A 15,731-nucleotide genomic window follows, 5' to 3' on the forward strand; every position below is an offset into this window, starting at 1 on the left:
AACGGGTCGGGTGGTGGGTTTTTTAAAACGGATCGGGTAAAAAAAAAATGGGTCGTTTTCATCTTATGCTGACACGTGGCACTCCATCCAAAATAAGGGTATATTTGTTCCAAAGTATGACGGGAAGCGTATATATAGCCCAATAATATAATGAGGGGTATTTTTAGACCATTTTCGAAAGTACAGAGGTATATCTGACCCTTCGCCGTTTATTTTTTCTTAAAGGGAGTACAAAATCAAAAGTGAACAACTAAAAGTGAACGGAGAAAGTATTTTTTTTTGCTTATGTGCTTCTACAGAAACATACTTTTTTCCCCTTCTAAAAGCTTGGCCAAACACCTTTTAACTTTGAAAAAAAAGTATTTTTAGCCACAAAAAACAAAAAAAAAAAACTTGGCCAACAGAATCACTAAAGATGCTATGCAAGCAACATAGGCAGACAGCCAACAGATAAGTCTAACAAAGACTTAAACACCCCATTTTATTAAACCCTAAAATTTGATCACAGTTGGAAAACAAAAGACCAAGGGGAAGAATCAGCAGTGCTGAGCGTTATACAATTTGCTTGCACCCTTTTCCAGAAGAAATAAGTAGGCATTCCCAGGAATAATATCCTAAACTATAAACCAAGTACAAGTGCTGGAAAATTCTGAATATAATTGGTAGAAGAACCAAAAAGGAGAGAAATCAAAAGAAAAAGGCTAGAGAAAAGCACTATATAAAAGGTAAAGGGAGTTTCCTCTAGCTAAATATCATCTAATCGCTCTCAAGACTTGTCTTCAACATATAGGGAGTTAGAGGCCGCAAGAAGTGCAGCGCCAATGCCAGAACCATCATTCGCGTGCTCAAAAACAATACTTGTTGCCATTTCCTCTCCAAGCAATTCAACTAAAGTGTTCTCCAAGCACTTTCTGTATTCTGTATAGTGCTCATACAATCCACCATCCATGGCTACGACTATCTTTTCTTGACCACTTTCCCTGGGCGTATCCCTGCCCATCTTTTTGACAATGCCTAAGACCCCAGCCGCTGCAAGCCTTGCACCACGTGTTGCAACAATGTTGCACAGCTCAACAACTAATCTTCTTGTCTTCAAGGAGGTATTGGATATCTGAAGTAGGATGAACAAAATGCCTAGTGTCAATTCATGTTGTATCATGACATCAAATGATAACAGTTATAATCTAAAAGAGTCGCTGAATGAGAGACAGATATCAATAATTGGATTTCCGCTTCCTTGTGACCCAAATTTTCATTTCATTTGACACCATCTGAAATTTCCCCTTTATGTTGTACGGAGGAACACTACTGAAAAATTAAGTCCTTAAACAGTTTCTCTTTGCTCCAAAGCAATATGACCAAAGAAATGATACCGTGAAAACAATTGTAGAAGGAATAATAAGCCACACAACATTAATTGAAAATGAGAGAAACGAAGAAGAGGCATAATAAGTGAAATGAACCAAAAGGCCTTCATTTTCATTCTCTTTCGTTTTTCCTTCAAGGTATTGGTTATGGCGAAGAGCTAATACCTCTAAGATATCCTTCAACTTGTCGCCAACCACTCTCAAATCAGAGGATGTGTCATGATGCATAGCAGACATTTCAGGTGTCCTGCCATTTTTTTAAAACTGTTATGAGAGCATATTCTAGAATATGAAGCAAACAGGCAAATAAGATAGACACTTCAATATTTGAAGACAAACAAACAACAACAAACCCAGTGTAATCCCACAAGTGGGGTCTGGGGAGGGTAGAGTGTATGTAGACCTTACCCCTACCTTCAAGAAGGCAGAGAGGCTGTTTCCGGTAGAATATTTGCAGAAATCTAGACAATATGTTCAGTTAATAAATCCATTTCATTGCCAGTACTCTTTTCTTTCCTGTTTCTTTTTTCAAAAAATTCATTATTTGGAGTTCATGGATCCTCAAATATCATTTGAATATAAGCATGCTTCCTCAGAAAATTTATTGATCAATTAGCATGCTTCATCAATTTTTAGCTCTATCATGTTTCTGCTGTACACATCAGTATCCAGTACTAGCATATTAGATATTGGATGCAATTTTTTATTTAATTTCAAGAGAAGAATAAGTAATGTTCATTAATTGGTAGAGAGATGAAACACGTTTGCAAGCAAGTTGAAAATAGACAATTTAAACTTGATAATAATTACGAGTGTCTATGGCCCCAAAACAACTGTGTAAAGTACCAAAAAACCAATGAAAGCTCATTAATGCATGAATCATACTCAAGCTTGATCAACTGACAAACTAGGACAGCAACAGAAGAAAACAAGCAAAATTCAAATTTAGCAAAAGAAGCACTGACCAGCAGTTGTTAGGGAAATTAAACAGAGTGTTTTGCACAAAAAGATTAGTAATAACTCTATAGTTAGTAAGAAATACCTCAATATGAATTGATTCTTGAGTTTTGGGGGGACCTCATCACCGAAAATGCCAGCTTCTTCAGCCATTCTGAGTAGAACTCTGCGTAAAATTTCTCCCAAGTACATGCCAGAGCATATCTTCTCAAATATCTGTTAGGATAAATAGATAGACCCCCAGGTTTATCAAGTTAATTGCATAATCGAGCTTAGCCTAAATGAACAAAAGATAAACAAATAGATAAATAATTACCTGTTCACCATTTAAACTATATGTATCATAGTCAAGCTTAGCCTAAATGAACAAACAATAAACAATTACCTGTTCACCAGGATTTAAACTATCTGTATCCATTGCATGATCGTACTCTGTCAAAGGAAGATGGGAGGACCTAAAGTTACCCCATTCCATATTGATAACCTACAAAGTAAGATAGAAGGCCCTCAACAACTATTCAATGTGAATACCAAACAAGTGGAATGGAGACCAAGAAGATCAATAGTCTTTAAAGTTTCCGAACCATTTCTCCAGATTTAGGCAGAGGACCATGCCACTTGGGAATTGCCTGAGCCCGTTCCACATATGCTGCATTGGTCCCAGTACCTAATATCACAGCAATGCATACATCCTTATTGGAGAATCTACCACCAGCCAATGTTCCAACAGTATCATTCACCTTTCACCAACAAGTAACTCAAAATCAAATTTTTACAACTAAGCTAGGTAATATAAATAAGATTTATTTTTAAAAACAACCTTCAAAATGAATGATATTACCGAGCGGCATTAAGCAAACTTACCAGCGCCGACACTCTCATATCAATTCCTTTTCTTTGCATGGCTTTTGTCAGTTCTGCAACAACATCTTGTCCAACCTGTCACCCAGTAACTAATTCACTTCATTAAATGTAATAAGAAAAAATTAAATCTGACCATATAATTATAATAGATAACCTTAGTTGTTATAGTGATTTTGATATCAACTGATGCAACTTGCTTGAATTTACTTATTAAATTGCAAACAATGTGAGTACTGTCAAACAGTAAAGTATCTTCAATGATTTTCATAACAGAAAAAGAATCCATCAAAGGGGAAATTCAAGCATGAGTTTTTCAATCTGAAACTACCTTAAAGTTGTATTTCTGACAAATCAAACTTTATTTTCAGATTAAACACAATATACATGAACGGAAAAGTAAATCAGCAGGCTGCATCAAATCGAAGCTAGCAAAACCCATTCGATTAATATGTCTAAAAGAACTAGCAAAAAGTCCATTGTATCAGTTGAAAGGAACATGAGCAAGCTGCAGAGCGGATAGCTAGAACTACATCTAGGAACAAGAAACTTCATTTTAATTTGCACAGTTGCCTACAGAAAACAACAAAAAATATGTGGTTGCGAGGGAAATGGATACCGTGTCATCAATGGAGAAACCTTTCGTCCACCTGATAAGAGTTCCAGAATTGATTGAAGTCTGCATGATTGGGAATGAGAAAGTGAAACCGAGTTCCCTCTGCTTACCAGGAGGTTGATGAAATCTTTCTTCTTCTTCAGCAACAAATTTTGCAAGTTCTGCCGCAATATAGTCAAAAAGTGCCTGAAATCATATGGACTTCAAAGGATCAAAAGCCGTGAGGAGCTAAACAATAGAAAAGGGTGGAAAAATTGAGAGGTCAAAATACTTACTTCTGAAGTCCCAACCATCAAATTTGGAGGAATTGATGCCTCCGCAAATTCTTGATGGACAATACCACCATCTTTTCCCCCCAATTGCACCCGCAATACTCGAAAATTTGTTCCACCAAGATCCAATGCATAAAAGACTCCTTCTTCATCGCTAAAACAAAATTTATCAAAGAAACAAACATTAATATATTTTCCTTTTACCGAGGACATGGTAGCCATTATACAGAATATAATTAAATCACTCCTCACTGCAAGCAATGCTGAAAGTTATTCCTTATAAAAATTAAATGTACTTAAAGAGGAGGGGGGATGAAGCTGCAATGCATTGATCATAACATCATAAAGAAATTTACTTTGACCACATGTTCATAAGAGAATTCATTTGACACGAAATTGACTCGGGAATACGACCAGAACAAGGTCAAGAGCACTGGAGTACCAAACTACACGCTGCACCTTCTGATGTATGAGACATAGCTTTCTGAACATTGTTCTAGATTAAGTAGCTAATTAGAGCACAGCGAATATGTAAAGTAAGAAAGAAACAAGAACAGCAAAGGATCTTGTGAATGTTGCAATGCAAATTTAGGGAATTGATATCTAGATAGCATAACTCCCAAACTTAAGCATACAAAAAAAATCATAAAGGGAAAACTTTTTACACAATTTCAGACAGAGCACATTCAAAAGAATCTACTTGTCAAAAGATTCGCCAAGCTTCAAGAGAAATTATTTTGATTTCTAATCAATTTCTCAAATTGCGCATACCATAAGAAATAATCCTACGTTCCTCCCAATAAATTGATGTCTTTATGAACAACTCCCTCTGGCACAATTCGTTTCATTAAAAAAGCAATCACTTTCACATACTATGATCTATAGTAGTACTTTATATATACTTTAATTTCTAAATACATAAATTCTAATTTATTTTATTTTTTTAAAATAAGGAATTGATTTATGATTTATGTGACGGACGGACTAGATACTAATTGATGCAACTGAAAAAAACGAGTAACTAACCCAGTGGGGAGATTGTCGACGTAGCTGATAAGCATCTTGAGTTTGCTGCCGCCCTCAGAAGCGAGGCCGGCGTGCATCTCCACCGTCATGGCGTCAGCCACTTGCTTCAGCTTGGCATCTGGGGTCCCACACTTCTCCTCGAATTCCTTCAGGATTGCCCTCGCACGTGCCCACTTGCTCGATTTCCGCATTCGGTGCCGGACGATGAGTGCCGCCACAGCTACCGTCGCTGCCGCCCCCACCACCACCGCTCCCACCGTCGCCTTCTTCATCTCTTAATACTAAAGAAAAATGATGGGAAAGGGGAATTAGAGATTACGGATAATTGTGAGTTTGTTGTTAATTATAAATGGGAATCAGATCAAGAGATGTTGAATAATTAATTTTTAATTAAAAGAGAGAAAAGGGGGAAGCTTTTTTTATAAGGTGAGGGAGTGAGGGAAATTCGGCAGCGACTTCTTCAGACATTTGGATTTCAGTCCAACTCTAACATCATCCTTACGTATATATAAAAGAATTGTAGGTATAATTCTACTTGCAATTTTGTGAAATACTTTCATTGTACACTTTATTCTTTTTAAGCTGTAAATTTTATTGTTAAAAAATTGTGTTAGTATATGTCTGTACTAAGACGAGAATTTAATAATCATTATATTCTTTTTGAAATGAAAAGAATAATGTATATATTATGTAAGTGTTGAATTCTTTAGAGTATTACTAAGGCATAGGAATATGACATCACCAACCTACCCAGTTTTAATATTTTTCACATTTTGCTTAACTGGACCTATTTTTTTTATATTTTAAATAAAATTGTGAGCTCAGGCAACCTTTCTTTCTTTCTTTATTTATCACTCAAAATAATGGCATTACTATGTAAAATCATACTTTGGTTTTATATTTTAACTTGATTTTTGTGTTCCAAACCGAAATTAATTATCTTGACATACGAGTCCAATTAATCCAGAAGGAAAAGAGCCTGCTAACGGTATAACTACCACATCATCAATAAACGACTTGGACCTTTTACTTTGACCACACACGAATTTACTGAACCAATATATTATATATAGTTGACCTTTCATAAGCAACAGTAACATTCGCGTGTTACATCCACTAAAATATATTAGTGCTATACCTCACCTAATGTTAACATGTTTCTAACTTAAATATATAATTATGAAGACCGTACAATTGTTTTACTATTAATATGGTTGAACCCTATGTTAGCATGTTACCCTCTAAGTATGAAAAATCCCTTGTAGCTGTGCATTAATTAACCTGATAAAAGAGAAGGGCATGAAATGAACTCGTTCAATTTGCTAGATGACGTGTGAAAATAAACACGCTGAGACTACGGTTTAGTTCTACTGAACTTTTGGCTTTTCGCTCACTTGTATTTACTCGCTTGTGTGTTCGAGTCACCAAAGAATGAGGGGAATTTTTTTATGTTTAAATTATCAATAACAGTTTAATAGATCCCGGAGAAATCAAATCACAAGGTACAACACTGCAGTTCTTTAAGATTTTTAATTCACAGACATACCAACACAAAGGAAACTGAATGAAATGTGGTGTCATTGACTCATCAAGTTTACAAAAGTTCAAGGAACAAATATAGAATCCCCCCTTCTCATAAACCCAGCACGCCAAATTTTTTCCAGAACCCAGCCCAACCTAGCATTGGTTTCTACTTGCTAATTCCAGCAACATTATAGTGCCCCCCCCCCCCCCCCCAAAAAAAAAAAAAACCCCTAATGAAAAGAAAGATCAATTCGCTGATGTACGAAGAACAATCTTCTTCAGTACTGTCCCTAGTATTTTTACATAAACTGAACTGTACAGGAGTCCACAGGACTGTTCTACCTGGAACTCTCCACCCAAATATCAGGCTCTCTCCCAATATTAGAATTGCAAGCCTCCTGGAAAAAAGAAACATAGAGAAATGAAAGCCAGCAAGTAACATTATACTTACCGCATTAAGCTGGCTTTTCATCCCTCGATTGGCACTGTTTCCAGCATGGACTTTCACAAATGAAGCTCCACTTCTTTCAAGCTGTTGACGTAACACTGTACCTAAAAGACAACCATAAAAAAGCAACCAACAACCAATTTGATAAAGACAGTCTGCTATTAAGAAACAAAATGCAAATAGAAGTTTCAAACCATGAAACATGCCTCATAGAAGATTTCTGTGCAGGCTCTGATGTCAATATTCCACGCGGAGCTCTTGGCTTCATGAAATACAAAACAAAATAAAACTGGTTAAAGGTCCATGCAAATTGCAACAACAGTGTTGAGTCAAACTAACGGCAAATGCATAAAAACGAAAGAATGAATGAACTATAAAAATCAATGACGTCAGAGAGATAAGAGGTAAAATAAACTTAATCAGAACCTCTAACTCCAGCAACGCATCTCCAAAAAATCTTGAAGCATTTTCACATACATTATTTGATAGTGACTTGGACTCGGCCCTGTATAAGTTCACCCTGAGAGGAATAGAGAGAGCTGCAACCAGTACTGCCCACTAGATGACCGTCATGGCTGAGTCGGAGCAATTCATGTGCAGGATCCTCACATGTACTGACCTCAACGAGGTTTGTGACACCACTAGGATGGTATACGCATCCATCAGCACTTTGCGCAAATTGTGCTCCTTGTGACTTACTTGGTTCAGAGCAGGCATCTTTGTCCAGAATAGCAACCTGCATCTTAGCACTGGTGAAATTATTTGAAGTTTCATTACTCTTTCTCTTCCCTCCAGACACTGTCGAGGAACACTGTTGTAAGAACATGCCACCTTTCTGACTAACAATAAGTTCAGGTGAAAGTGAGTCCCTTCTTGGAGGGCTAATAGATTGTCTTTTGTCCTGACTCTGTTGCTTCTCTTCTGCACCTTCAAGCTCTTTTTTCCTTTTCAAGCCCCTTTCTCCAGATCTTGACCTGCATACACTATCATTGCAGGATGGTTTCTCTGCCTGCTGCACACACATTATCCTTGCTGTTTGGCTTCGTTTATAACCGTCTGGTAGAACATAAGAGGGAATCTGTTTTCTACGAACATGAGACACAAACATTTCCATTCCTGGTTTCCAATACATATACATGTTTATTTGGTGTCTAAACTCATCAACTGTCCCACGAATATCAAATTGCTGGCCTTCTTGACCTAACTCCCCTTGCCTCCTCTGCAAACCCATGAAGAAGGCACGATGGGCACATTGTTTGAAGGGATCCACATACTCATGGGGATAAGGATGGCACTGCAACTTCCCATATGTGTCCCGCTCTATCTGCAAAGATAAAACAAGAATTATAAATAGATGGAAAACCTATGCATCATTTGCTACCTTCTCTCTTTCCTTCTGTAGAAGCTCAGATAAAGGAACTAAAGCCTCCTCCTGAGCATCAGTTATTCAAATAGTAATAGATGTTACCATCAAAGTAAGCTGCCTTAATCGGGATTCAACCCAGCCTCTCCATACAAGCAAGTCATCAGCATCAGCTGCAACTATGTCAACTTGCAAATAATTCTTGTAGCTTTCGAAGAAAGGATACTGCTCAAACAGTACAGTCCACTGAGCTTTATTCAGCTCAATTTCCTGAAATGGGAAAGCAAAAGGAGGTAAATACAGTACTAGCTAAATACAACATAAATTACAGAGGGTTATCTATACCTGACATATGTTGTTACCGAATTGAAATTGTTCCGTCATAACTCGAAGAGTACTTGCAGAGACGTTGTAGCTTGAGTTCATGCAAGGATAGGCAGGTGTAATAATTGGCATCTGATGTGTCCGGTCCCAAGGATTTTTTCGTGGATCCCAGACAGAGAATCCAAGTTCTTTATCCTCTATCTGACAAAGCATCACAGGATTTGGCCAGCGCCATTGTGTATATACCCGAAAGAAACGAGAAACCAGCATACTCGGAACAGCATTTGGATAGAGTTGGCAAACCCGAGCAACCAGAAGAGCCCAGTTCACTCCACCAAGAAACCCAGTTACCTAAAAGAGACGACCCAGAACGGGAAAAAACTAATGGGTCAAAGAAAGAACAAACATTAATAAGCCGGAGAGGAGGGACAAGAAAAATGCAAACCTACATTTGAATAAACACCACGCTGTTTAGCCCAAAACTTTAAACATCGAAGTGTGGTTCGGAAAAACTGCATTGTAGATAATAATTAAAAAAAAAGATATTACTACAGAATGTTGTAAGTATTATCTCTCCCTATTGTTTCCTGTTTGGTTGGGGATCATCACCTCAATATTTGGAACAAGTTTAATGATTTTATCAGCCACCCTGCAGCCATTGAGGCTCCTTACAGTTGGTTCATCAACATTGCATAACATGGTTTCACTGGATATGTCCAAATCCTGTCCACAAGAAGATGTCGCAAGATAACATCAGATGTATTACTACCAGTGGTCTAAGCAGATGAAAAATGCCATAGCATGGATGTCAATTCAAGTTTGAGAAAATAGAGCATTCACTATCCCCGTCCTGTGAAGACCCCATGACTTGGTAAGCTCCAGGAATGGTCACAAGTATACCATGGACACATGAAGAAAATCAAGAATGTAACAGTCCTCAGATCCAGAAAGGGTTAAGCTGATATTCACATTGCTGCACGTGAAAAGGATTAAGCACCCAGAGTACAAGCAGAAATCTGGAGGAGAATCAGGGTTTTTTTCCAGAACAAAAATTTGTGCAGCCAAATTAACTTCTTCTAAAGCAAGGCTGGAGTATAGGAAAAGTCACTCCCATTTCCTGGGGAGACCAAAAGGAAATGGACACTATAACAAAGAAATAACACTTACATCGGGTACAACCAAAAGAGAAATGCTTGCATAGAGAAGATCAATTGAGATCCCGTCAAACTTAAACTTCATAACAGGGACATGTGCATCTGGAACTGGTTGTAGTTCTGTAACTTCTTCCCTCTTCGCCAAAATATTATGCAATACAAAGAAGAAGTCATCCTGGCAAACAATGTCAGCATTAGATGCTATACTAAATGGCTAGATGCTAAAGGACGCCAGAAACTAAAACGACCTCTCGATTCACATAGGATGGTCCAACACATAAGGTGTCTATGTCAGCTCCAGGACCATGCACCTACAAAAAGGAATCTTATAATTAGTTAAATAGCATTGCTTAGGGACATACTTCAAACATACTCCCGGAAAATGTAAAAAGCTTATAGAACATAATTTTAAATACATCCTTGTGAAGGGAGTAGGTGCAGCTTCAAGAATACAAACAACATACAGTACCACCCCCACCCCCCCTTCCCAAGGATGAATTTTCAAATGAAGGGGGGTCTAGATTATCATTTAACAATTGGCTAAACGTTATAGGAATATTAATTCATTCAACAAGGCTCACAAACAGTTCCAAAGAATCCATTAAAACTCCTCCTAAGTCGAAAAAACTAAACAGCTCGAGCAAACTACAAATGAAGAACTCCCTTTAGGAGAATCTATCTTAATGAAAAGCAATATGAGGGACAATAGAGTAAATTAATCTGTTAGGTCGAGAAGCTCCCTTTAGAAGAATTTATCTTAATGAAAAGCAATAGGAGGGCCAATTGAGTAAATTATCTGTTAGGTTGCAAGTCGAGATAGTAACAGAAGGGATAATTGCGTGAAACAAACAATTTGGTTGCAAATTCTGAAGTCCGTAGAACAAGCATAATACATGAGGTCCATCAAGTTAGGACCCACCAAATTATCGATGCCACACAAGCTATTTTTGGATACTGTCCTATAGCTTGTGTGGCATATTAGCACCACTCTGACCAGAAAACAGCAATTATTTAAACCAACAACTGCTCGTGCTTGCATACAATTTATTTCACACCTTGCAATTATAGTAATACTGAAGACCTTGCAAGTTGCTGATTGGTAAACAACTTCACAGCTATTTCTAGGCTAGCATCGAAACTATTCGTCGTGCATAGACCACCAAAATAATTAAGCTTATACTGTTCAAGGGAGCTTCAGAAAAGAAGCTGCTTACCCCAAGCCGATAAGAACCAAAGGTTAAAATGACAGCATTTGCATCCTCAATCATCTGATCACTGTACCCTCTCAGCCGAGTAAGTTCTTTCACCCAGTCCTTCACAATCTAGAAAGGAAAAGATTAAAAGTATTACAACACTGGTGAGCCAAAATAGACACAAACTAGATGAAATGCAAAGAAAAAGGGAAGGCAAAAAAGGATAAAGCTTAAACTACTCCTGCCATTCTTTTTCGAGACATTAAGGGGTAAACGGATAACAAAATTCTATTGTATTCCCTTTATTAACCAAAAAGAATTTGGAGAAAGATAGTCCCAACGATCCTTAGCAGCAACTGAAGAATATGATTACATTCTCTTCATCATTTTCAGTATTAACCGATGCATGTTACCCCTAGAACGACCTAACATGAACAAGGATATCTACATTGACATCTTTTTGTTCACCGAGATCAGGGAAGCAATCTCGGCACTGAGTCACAAAACAGAAAATTTGGATCTATTTGAAGATAAGTTTCAGCAAATAAACTGAAAATATTTAGTGATCTAATACTCCATTAAACTTGCTTAGTAAGAAAAACAGTGGCAATTAATACTTCAAATGCAATTAAGATAAATCAGCGCTGACACAAAGACTATAAATGCAAAGGGAAAACAAGGAAGCATCAAGTGAATGGTCAACAAATAATAAATGCAGCCATGCGGGTGAAGGGGGAATAGAATATTATCTGTTTCACAATTTTCAGGGAGATAAATCTTTTCTTCAACAAAACACAGCACTGATCAATTCTCTCTTCGCTGAAATCCAAATGGCCGTCCAATATTTACCAATTCAAAAAGTATCCAGTCACCATTCACAGCGTAGTTATTCCATGTTAGAAGTTACAAACGAAATGGTCTTCCTTACTGCTCCTCCTTACTACTCCCTCCGTCCCAAATTAACAGTCACTTTAGCACAAAAAAATTGCCCAAAAATAATTCACTTCAGGAATTCAAGATTAAATATGTTAACTGTTTCCAATGATACCCTTAATATTAAAGAAGTACTAGTTCTTTTTAATACTGCTCAATTTTCAAAAAGCATTTTCAATTGGGGTAACTTAGTAAACCATACATTTTTTTATAACTGTGGGTGACTAATTCCACGGCAAGTACCTAATGTAGGAGACCACTTAAAATTCAAAAGCCATTGAAAGTCCACCGTCCCAGTCCTTATCCATCAAGCTAAGTCATAAAAGGCTCTGTCATATGTAACTTTATAATCAAGGCCTTAGGTTTCAACCAGCACATCTATATCTAGACATAACAAAGGATGTATAGGTTAGTAAGATATAGTTGAGTAGGGTCAATCGAATACGCCTCAATCCTAAATTAGTAGTATCCTAATAGTTTAGTCGGTTAATCACCAAAACACAAAGGTTGCTCATCAACAAAAGAAAAATCACCAAAACACAAAGGTTACCTGCTTAAGCTGGCAGAGAACTCGTTCTCTCTTAGCAGCCTCCTCAGCGCTTTCATATAGTCCAGCACCGACCAAAAACTAGAAATCAAACAAACAACATATAAAATTACTTAAAATACTGGAGCAGATAAAAAAAAAACATAGTAAATAAAAAAGGCAACTTAAAGAACAAACCTTTTCCAACTCTTTGGTACGCTGAATATCAGCCTCCGTAGGCCCAGCTAGAGACAAAGGTTTCGTCACCCCATACTGCTTGGACGGCGGTAAAGTAGTAGCACAATTGGAAACCCCCATTATTAAACCAGAAATCTTGTTCTAGTAGTTCAATATCAGCACAAAAAATATGAAAAGGACCGAAACGGATCGGAAATTGGATCTCCAAACTATTATAGAGGCAAAAGTCTAATTTAGGAGAGACCCAAAAGGTAACCTAATAAGGTTTTTTTGACTTGAAAATACTCAAATAAAGAGGAAAAAAAAGAAGAAACCTAGATCTAGAACATGAAGCAGGAAAAACCAAACGAGAAGGGTTTGTTGATGTGGGGCTATAAAGGGAAGGGTCGGTGGAAGTTGTAGCGCTTGTGGAAAGAGCGCACGTTCACATTCCAAGTTGGGTTAGGAGAATATGGAGGATATTGAAGAAGAAGATTTGTATTTCTTCTCTCTCCTTTTTTTTTTTTTTTTTGGTCTTTTGAGAAAGAAAAGGTGGCTTAAGGCGCGTTTGATATTTTTGTAGGTTTTTTGCCGGTTGTCAACTTGTTTAGTTCCTCGTGGCAATTTTGAAATCTTATTACTCCATTTGTTTACTTTGAAAGTGACTTACTGAATTGTTTAATGTCATTTTTAGGACGAAGGGGACGTAAGAAGAATAGAGATGGAGTGTGATGGTCTCATTGTACAAAAATAAGGGTAATGTTCAGAATTGCACAAACTACAGGGGTATGAAGCTGCTGAGTCACACCATGAAAATTGGGAAAAGGGTAGTGGAAAGGAGGGTGAGATGGAGTGTGTCTATTTCAGAAAATCAGTTCGGATTCATGCTGGGGTGATCGACTACATAAGCCATCTATCTTGTGAGGAGGTTGATGGAGCAGTCTATGGAGAGGAAGAAGGACTTACATATGGTGTTCATTGAATTAGAAAAAGCCTACGACAAAGTCCCTAGGGAGGTTCTATGGAGATGTTTGGGGGTTAGCGGCGTTCCGGTAGCGTTCATTAGGGTGATTAGGGACATATACGATGGAGCTAAGACTCGGATAAGGACTGTGGGAGGGGATTAAGATTATTTTTCAGTGATGATGGGATTGCATCAGGGATCAGCTCTTAGCCCATTTTTATTTGCCCTAGCGATAGACGTGCTGACGCGTAACATATAGGAGGGAAGTGTCATGGTGTATCTTATTTGCAAATGATATACTTCTTATTGACGAGACGCGTGGCGGGGTTAATGCTAAGATGGAGGTGTGGCGGCAGACCCTGGAATCTAAAGGTTTCAAGTTGAGCAGGACAAAACAGAATATGTAGAGTGTAAGTTCAGTATTGGGACGCATGAAGCTTGGACGTGAAGCTTGATACCCAAGTCATCCCCAAGAGAGATAGTTTTAAATATCTTGGGTCGATTATACAGAGTAACGGGGAGATCGACGAGAATATCACACACCGTATAGGAACGGGGTGATTGAAATGGAGGCTTGCTTCGCACTACAAGAAAGTATGAAATTTGCAACAATTGTTTAGCAACAACTATAGTATTGTTGGAAAAAATGAACAAATAGCAACTTTATGAAGTTGTTGCTATATCATATAATTTTTAAACACAAAATTTTTCTTGTTAGCAAATATTATAATATTGTTGCTATATTCTATCGTTTAGATAATTAATTTTAAATTAAAAAAATTGGCAACAAATTATTGTTGGCTTATTGTAATAAATGACAACAACATTGTTGCTATTATCATAGAATTTTTAGCCACGACTTTTTCATTGTTACCACCGTTTTATATTCCTATTGCCATATTTATGGACAATAGAATAAATTTAAAATATAAATAGAATTGGCAACAATAAATTTGTATTGTTGGCAATACACTTTATTTTTGCCAACAATATAGGTGGGTTGTGGCCTACTTAACTAATTATTTTTCAGTTTTCCGCCAAAATCAAACGCGGCAAAATTTTCTCTGTTAATCACTTTTTCCGGATTTTTAGCCCCCTCTTTTAGTTGCTCTGGGTAAGTTTTTTGTTGCTGCCATATTTTATTTGAAAACATAGTAGTTTTAAAATATAATAAATTAGCAATAATTTATATTTGGTAGAACCCTTAATTGTCTTAGCAAGTTTTGTTCACGCCTTAATTTTCTCAACAGGTTTGGTTAGCGGCCTAAGATTTAGTTAAGTATTTTTCAACTTTCCGCCAAAAGAAAAGCAGCAAACCGGTTTTTTTCTTTTTAATTATCTTTTCCTTAATCCTTAGCCTATTTAGTTACCATTCTAGCAAGGTTTTCTCCTTTATTGTTGTAACGACCCGGCCGGTCGTTTCGAGATTTATAACCCTATTTTTCCTATTCCTACTTCTTTTTGTATTATTCAGCTATATTATATTATATCGGGTTAGTTGGTTCGAGTCCGGAAGGAACTCGGAGTGAAATGAGACACTTAGTCTCATAATTAAAAATTTTAAGTTAGAAAAGTGGACCGGATATGGACCTATGTGTAAACGACCTCTGATTTGAATTTTTATGATTCCAATAGCTCTGTATGGTAATTTTAGGCTTAGGAGCGTATCCGGAATATTATTTGAAAGTCCGTAGAGGAATTAGGCTTGAAATTTCGAAAGTTTTATTTTTGAGAAGTTTGACCGGGGGTTGACTTTTTGATATCGGGGTCGGAATCCGATTCTGAAAATTGGAATACCTATGTTATGTCATTTAGGATTTGTGTGCAAAATTTGAGGTCAATCGGACGTGATTTGACAGGTTCCGGAGTTGTTTGTAGAAATTAGAAATTTTCAAGTTCATTAGGCTTGAATTGGGGCGTAATTCATGGTTTTAGCGTTGTTTGAGGTGATTTGAGGATTCGACTAAGTTTGTATGATGTTTTAGGACTTGTTAGTATATTTGGTTGAGGTCCCGAGGGCCTCGGA

At 37.2% G+C, this 15,731-nt stretch overlaps 2 protein-coding genes across 4 annotated transcripts; both read right to left on the bottom strand.

The window, feature by feature from the left end:
* Positions 1–451: 451 nt before the first annotated feature.
* Positions 452–5,798, bottom strand: LOC107787915 (hexokinase-2). The gene is made up of 9 exons (XM_016609530.2): positions 5,100–5,798; positions 4,077–4,227; positions 3,805–3,987; positions 3,189–3,263; positions 2,909–3,064; positions 2,710–2,808; positions 2,410–2,540; positions 1,533–1,614; positions 452–1,111 (listed from the first exon to the last, which is right to left on the bottom strand). Exons 1-9 carry the CDS (start codon positions 5,369–5,371, stop codon positions 767–769), a joined length of 1,494 nt encoding a protein of 497 aa, XP_016465016.1. The 5' UTR covers positions 5,372–5,798; the 3' UTR covers positions 452–766.
* Positions 5,799–6,660: 862 nt separating this feature from the next.
* LOC107787916 (nuclear poly(A) polymerase 4) lies at positions 6,661–13,281 on the bottom strand. 3 transcript variants are annotated; one of them, XM_016609532.2, is made up of 12 exons: positions 12,763–13,281; positions 12,589–12,666; positions 11,127–11,234; positions 10,161–10,223; positions 9,926–10,087; positions 9,368–9,481; positions 9,208–9,270; positions 8,780–9,109; positions 8,540–8,704; positions 7,498–8,395; positions 7,278–7,333; positions 6,661–7,175 (listed from the first exon to the last, which is right to left on the bottom strand). In XM_016609532.2, the coding sequence occupies exons 1-10, from the start codon at positions 12,880–12,882 to the stop codon at positions 7,550–7,552; spliced, it is 2,049 nt and encodes a 682-aa protein (XP_016465018.2). In that variant the 5' UTR covers positions 12,883–13,281; the 3' UTR covers positions 6,661–7,175; positions 7,278–7,333; positions 7,498–7,549. The 3 variants fall into 3 exon arrangements, with proteins under 3 accessions (XP_016465018.2, XP_075099718.1, XP_016465019.2); XM_016609533.2 differs by having other exon boundaries at positions 7,020–7,175; positions 7,549–8,395; XM_075243617.1 differs by having other exon boundaries at positions 7,278–8,395.
* Positions 13,282–15,731: the final 2,450 nt, after the last annotated feature.

The sequence above is a fragment of the Nicotiana tabacum genome, chromosome 22 (assembly GCF_000715075.1).
Source record: "Nicotiana tabacum cultivar K326 chromosome 22, ASM71507v2, whole genome shotgun sequence".
Classification (NCBI taxonomy): Eukaryota; Viridiplantae; Streptophyta; class Magnoliopsida; order Solanales; family Solanaceae; genus Nicotiana; species Nicotiana tabacum.

Bases quoted from the DNA above. Each gene is read 5' to 3' on its own strand.
- LOC107787916 (XM_016609532.2), bottom strand. From the start codon at position 12,882: ATGGGGGTTTCCAATTGTGCTACTACTTTACCGCCGTCCAAGCAGTAT. The intron at 12,667-12,762 runs GTTTGTTCTTTA...TTTGATTTCTAG, and splicing joins GTACCAAAGAGTTGGAAAAG to TTTTTGGTCGGTGCTGGACT. The intron at 9,271-9,367 runs GTGATGATCCCC...TCTACAATGCAG, and splicing joins AACTTGTTCCAAATATTGAG to TTTTTCCGAACCACACTTCG.
- LOC107787915 (XM_016609530.2), bottom strand. From the start codon at position 5,371: ATGAAGAAGGCGACGGTGGGAGCGGTGGTGGTGGGGGCGGCAGCGACG. The intron at 3,264-3,804 runs GTATCCATTTCC...ACTGGGTGACAG, and splicing joins GTTTCTCCATTGATGACACG to GTTGGACAAGATGTTGTTGC. The intron at 2,541-2,709 runs GTAATTGTTTAT...TTATCCTAACAG, and splicing joins GTTTAAATCCTGGTGAACAG to ATATTTGAGAAGATATGCTC.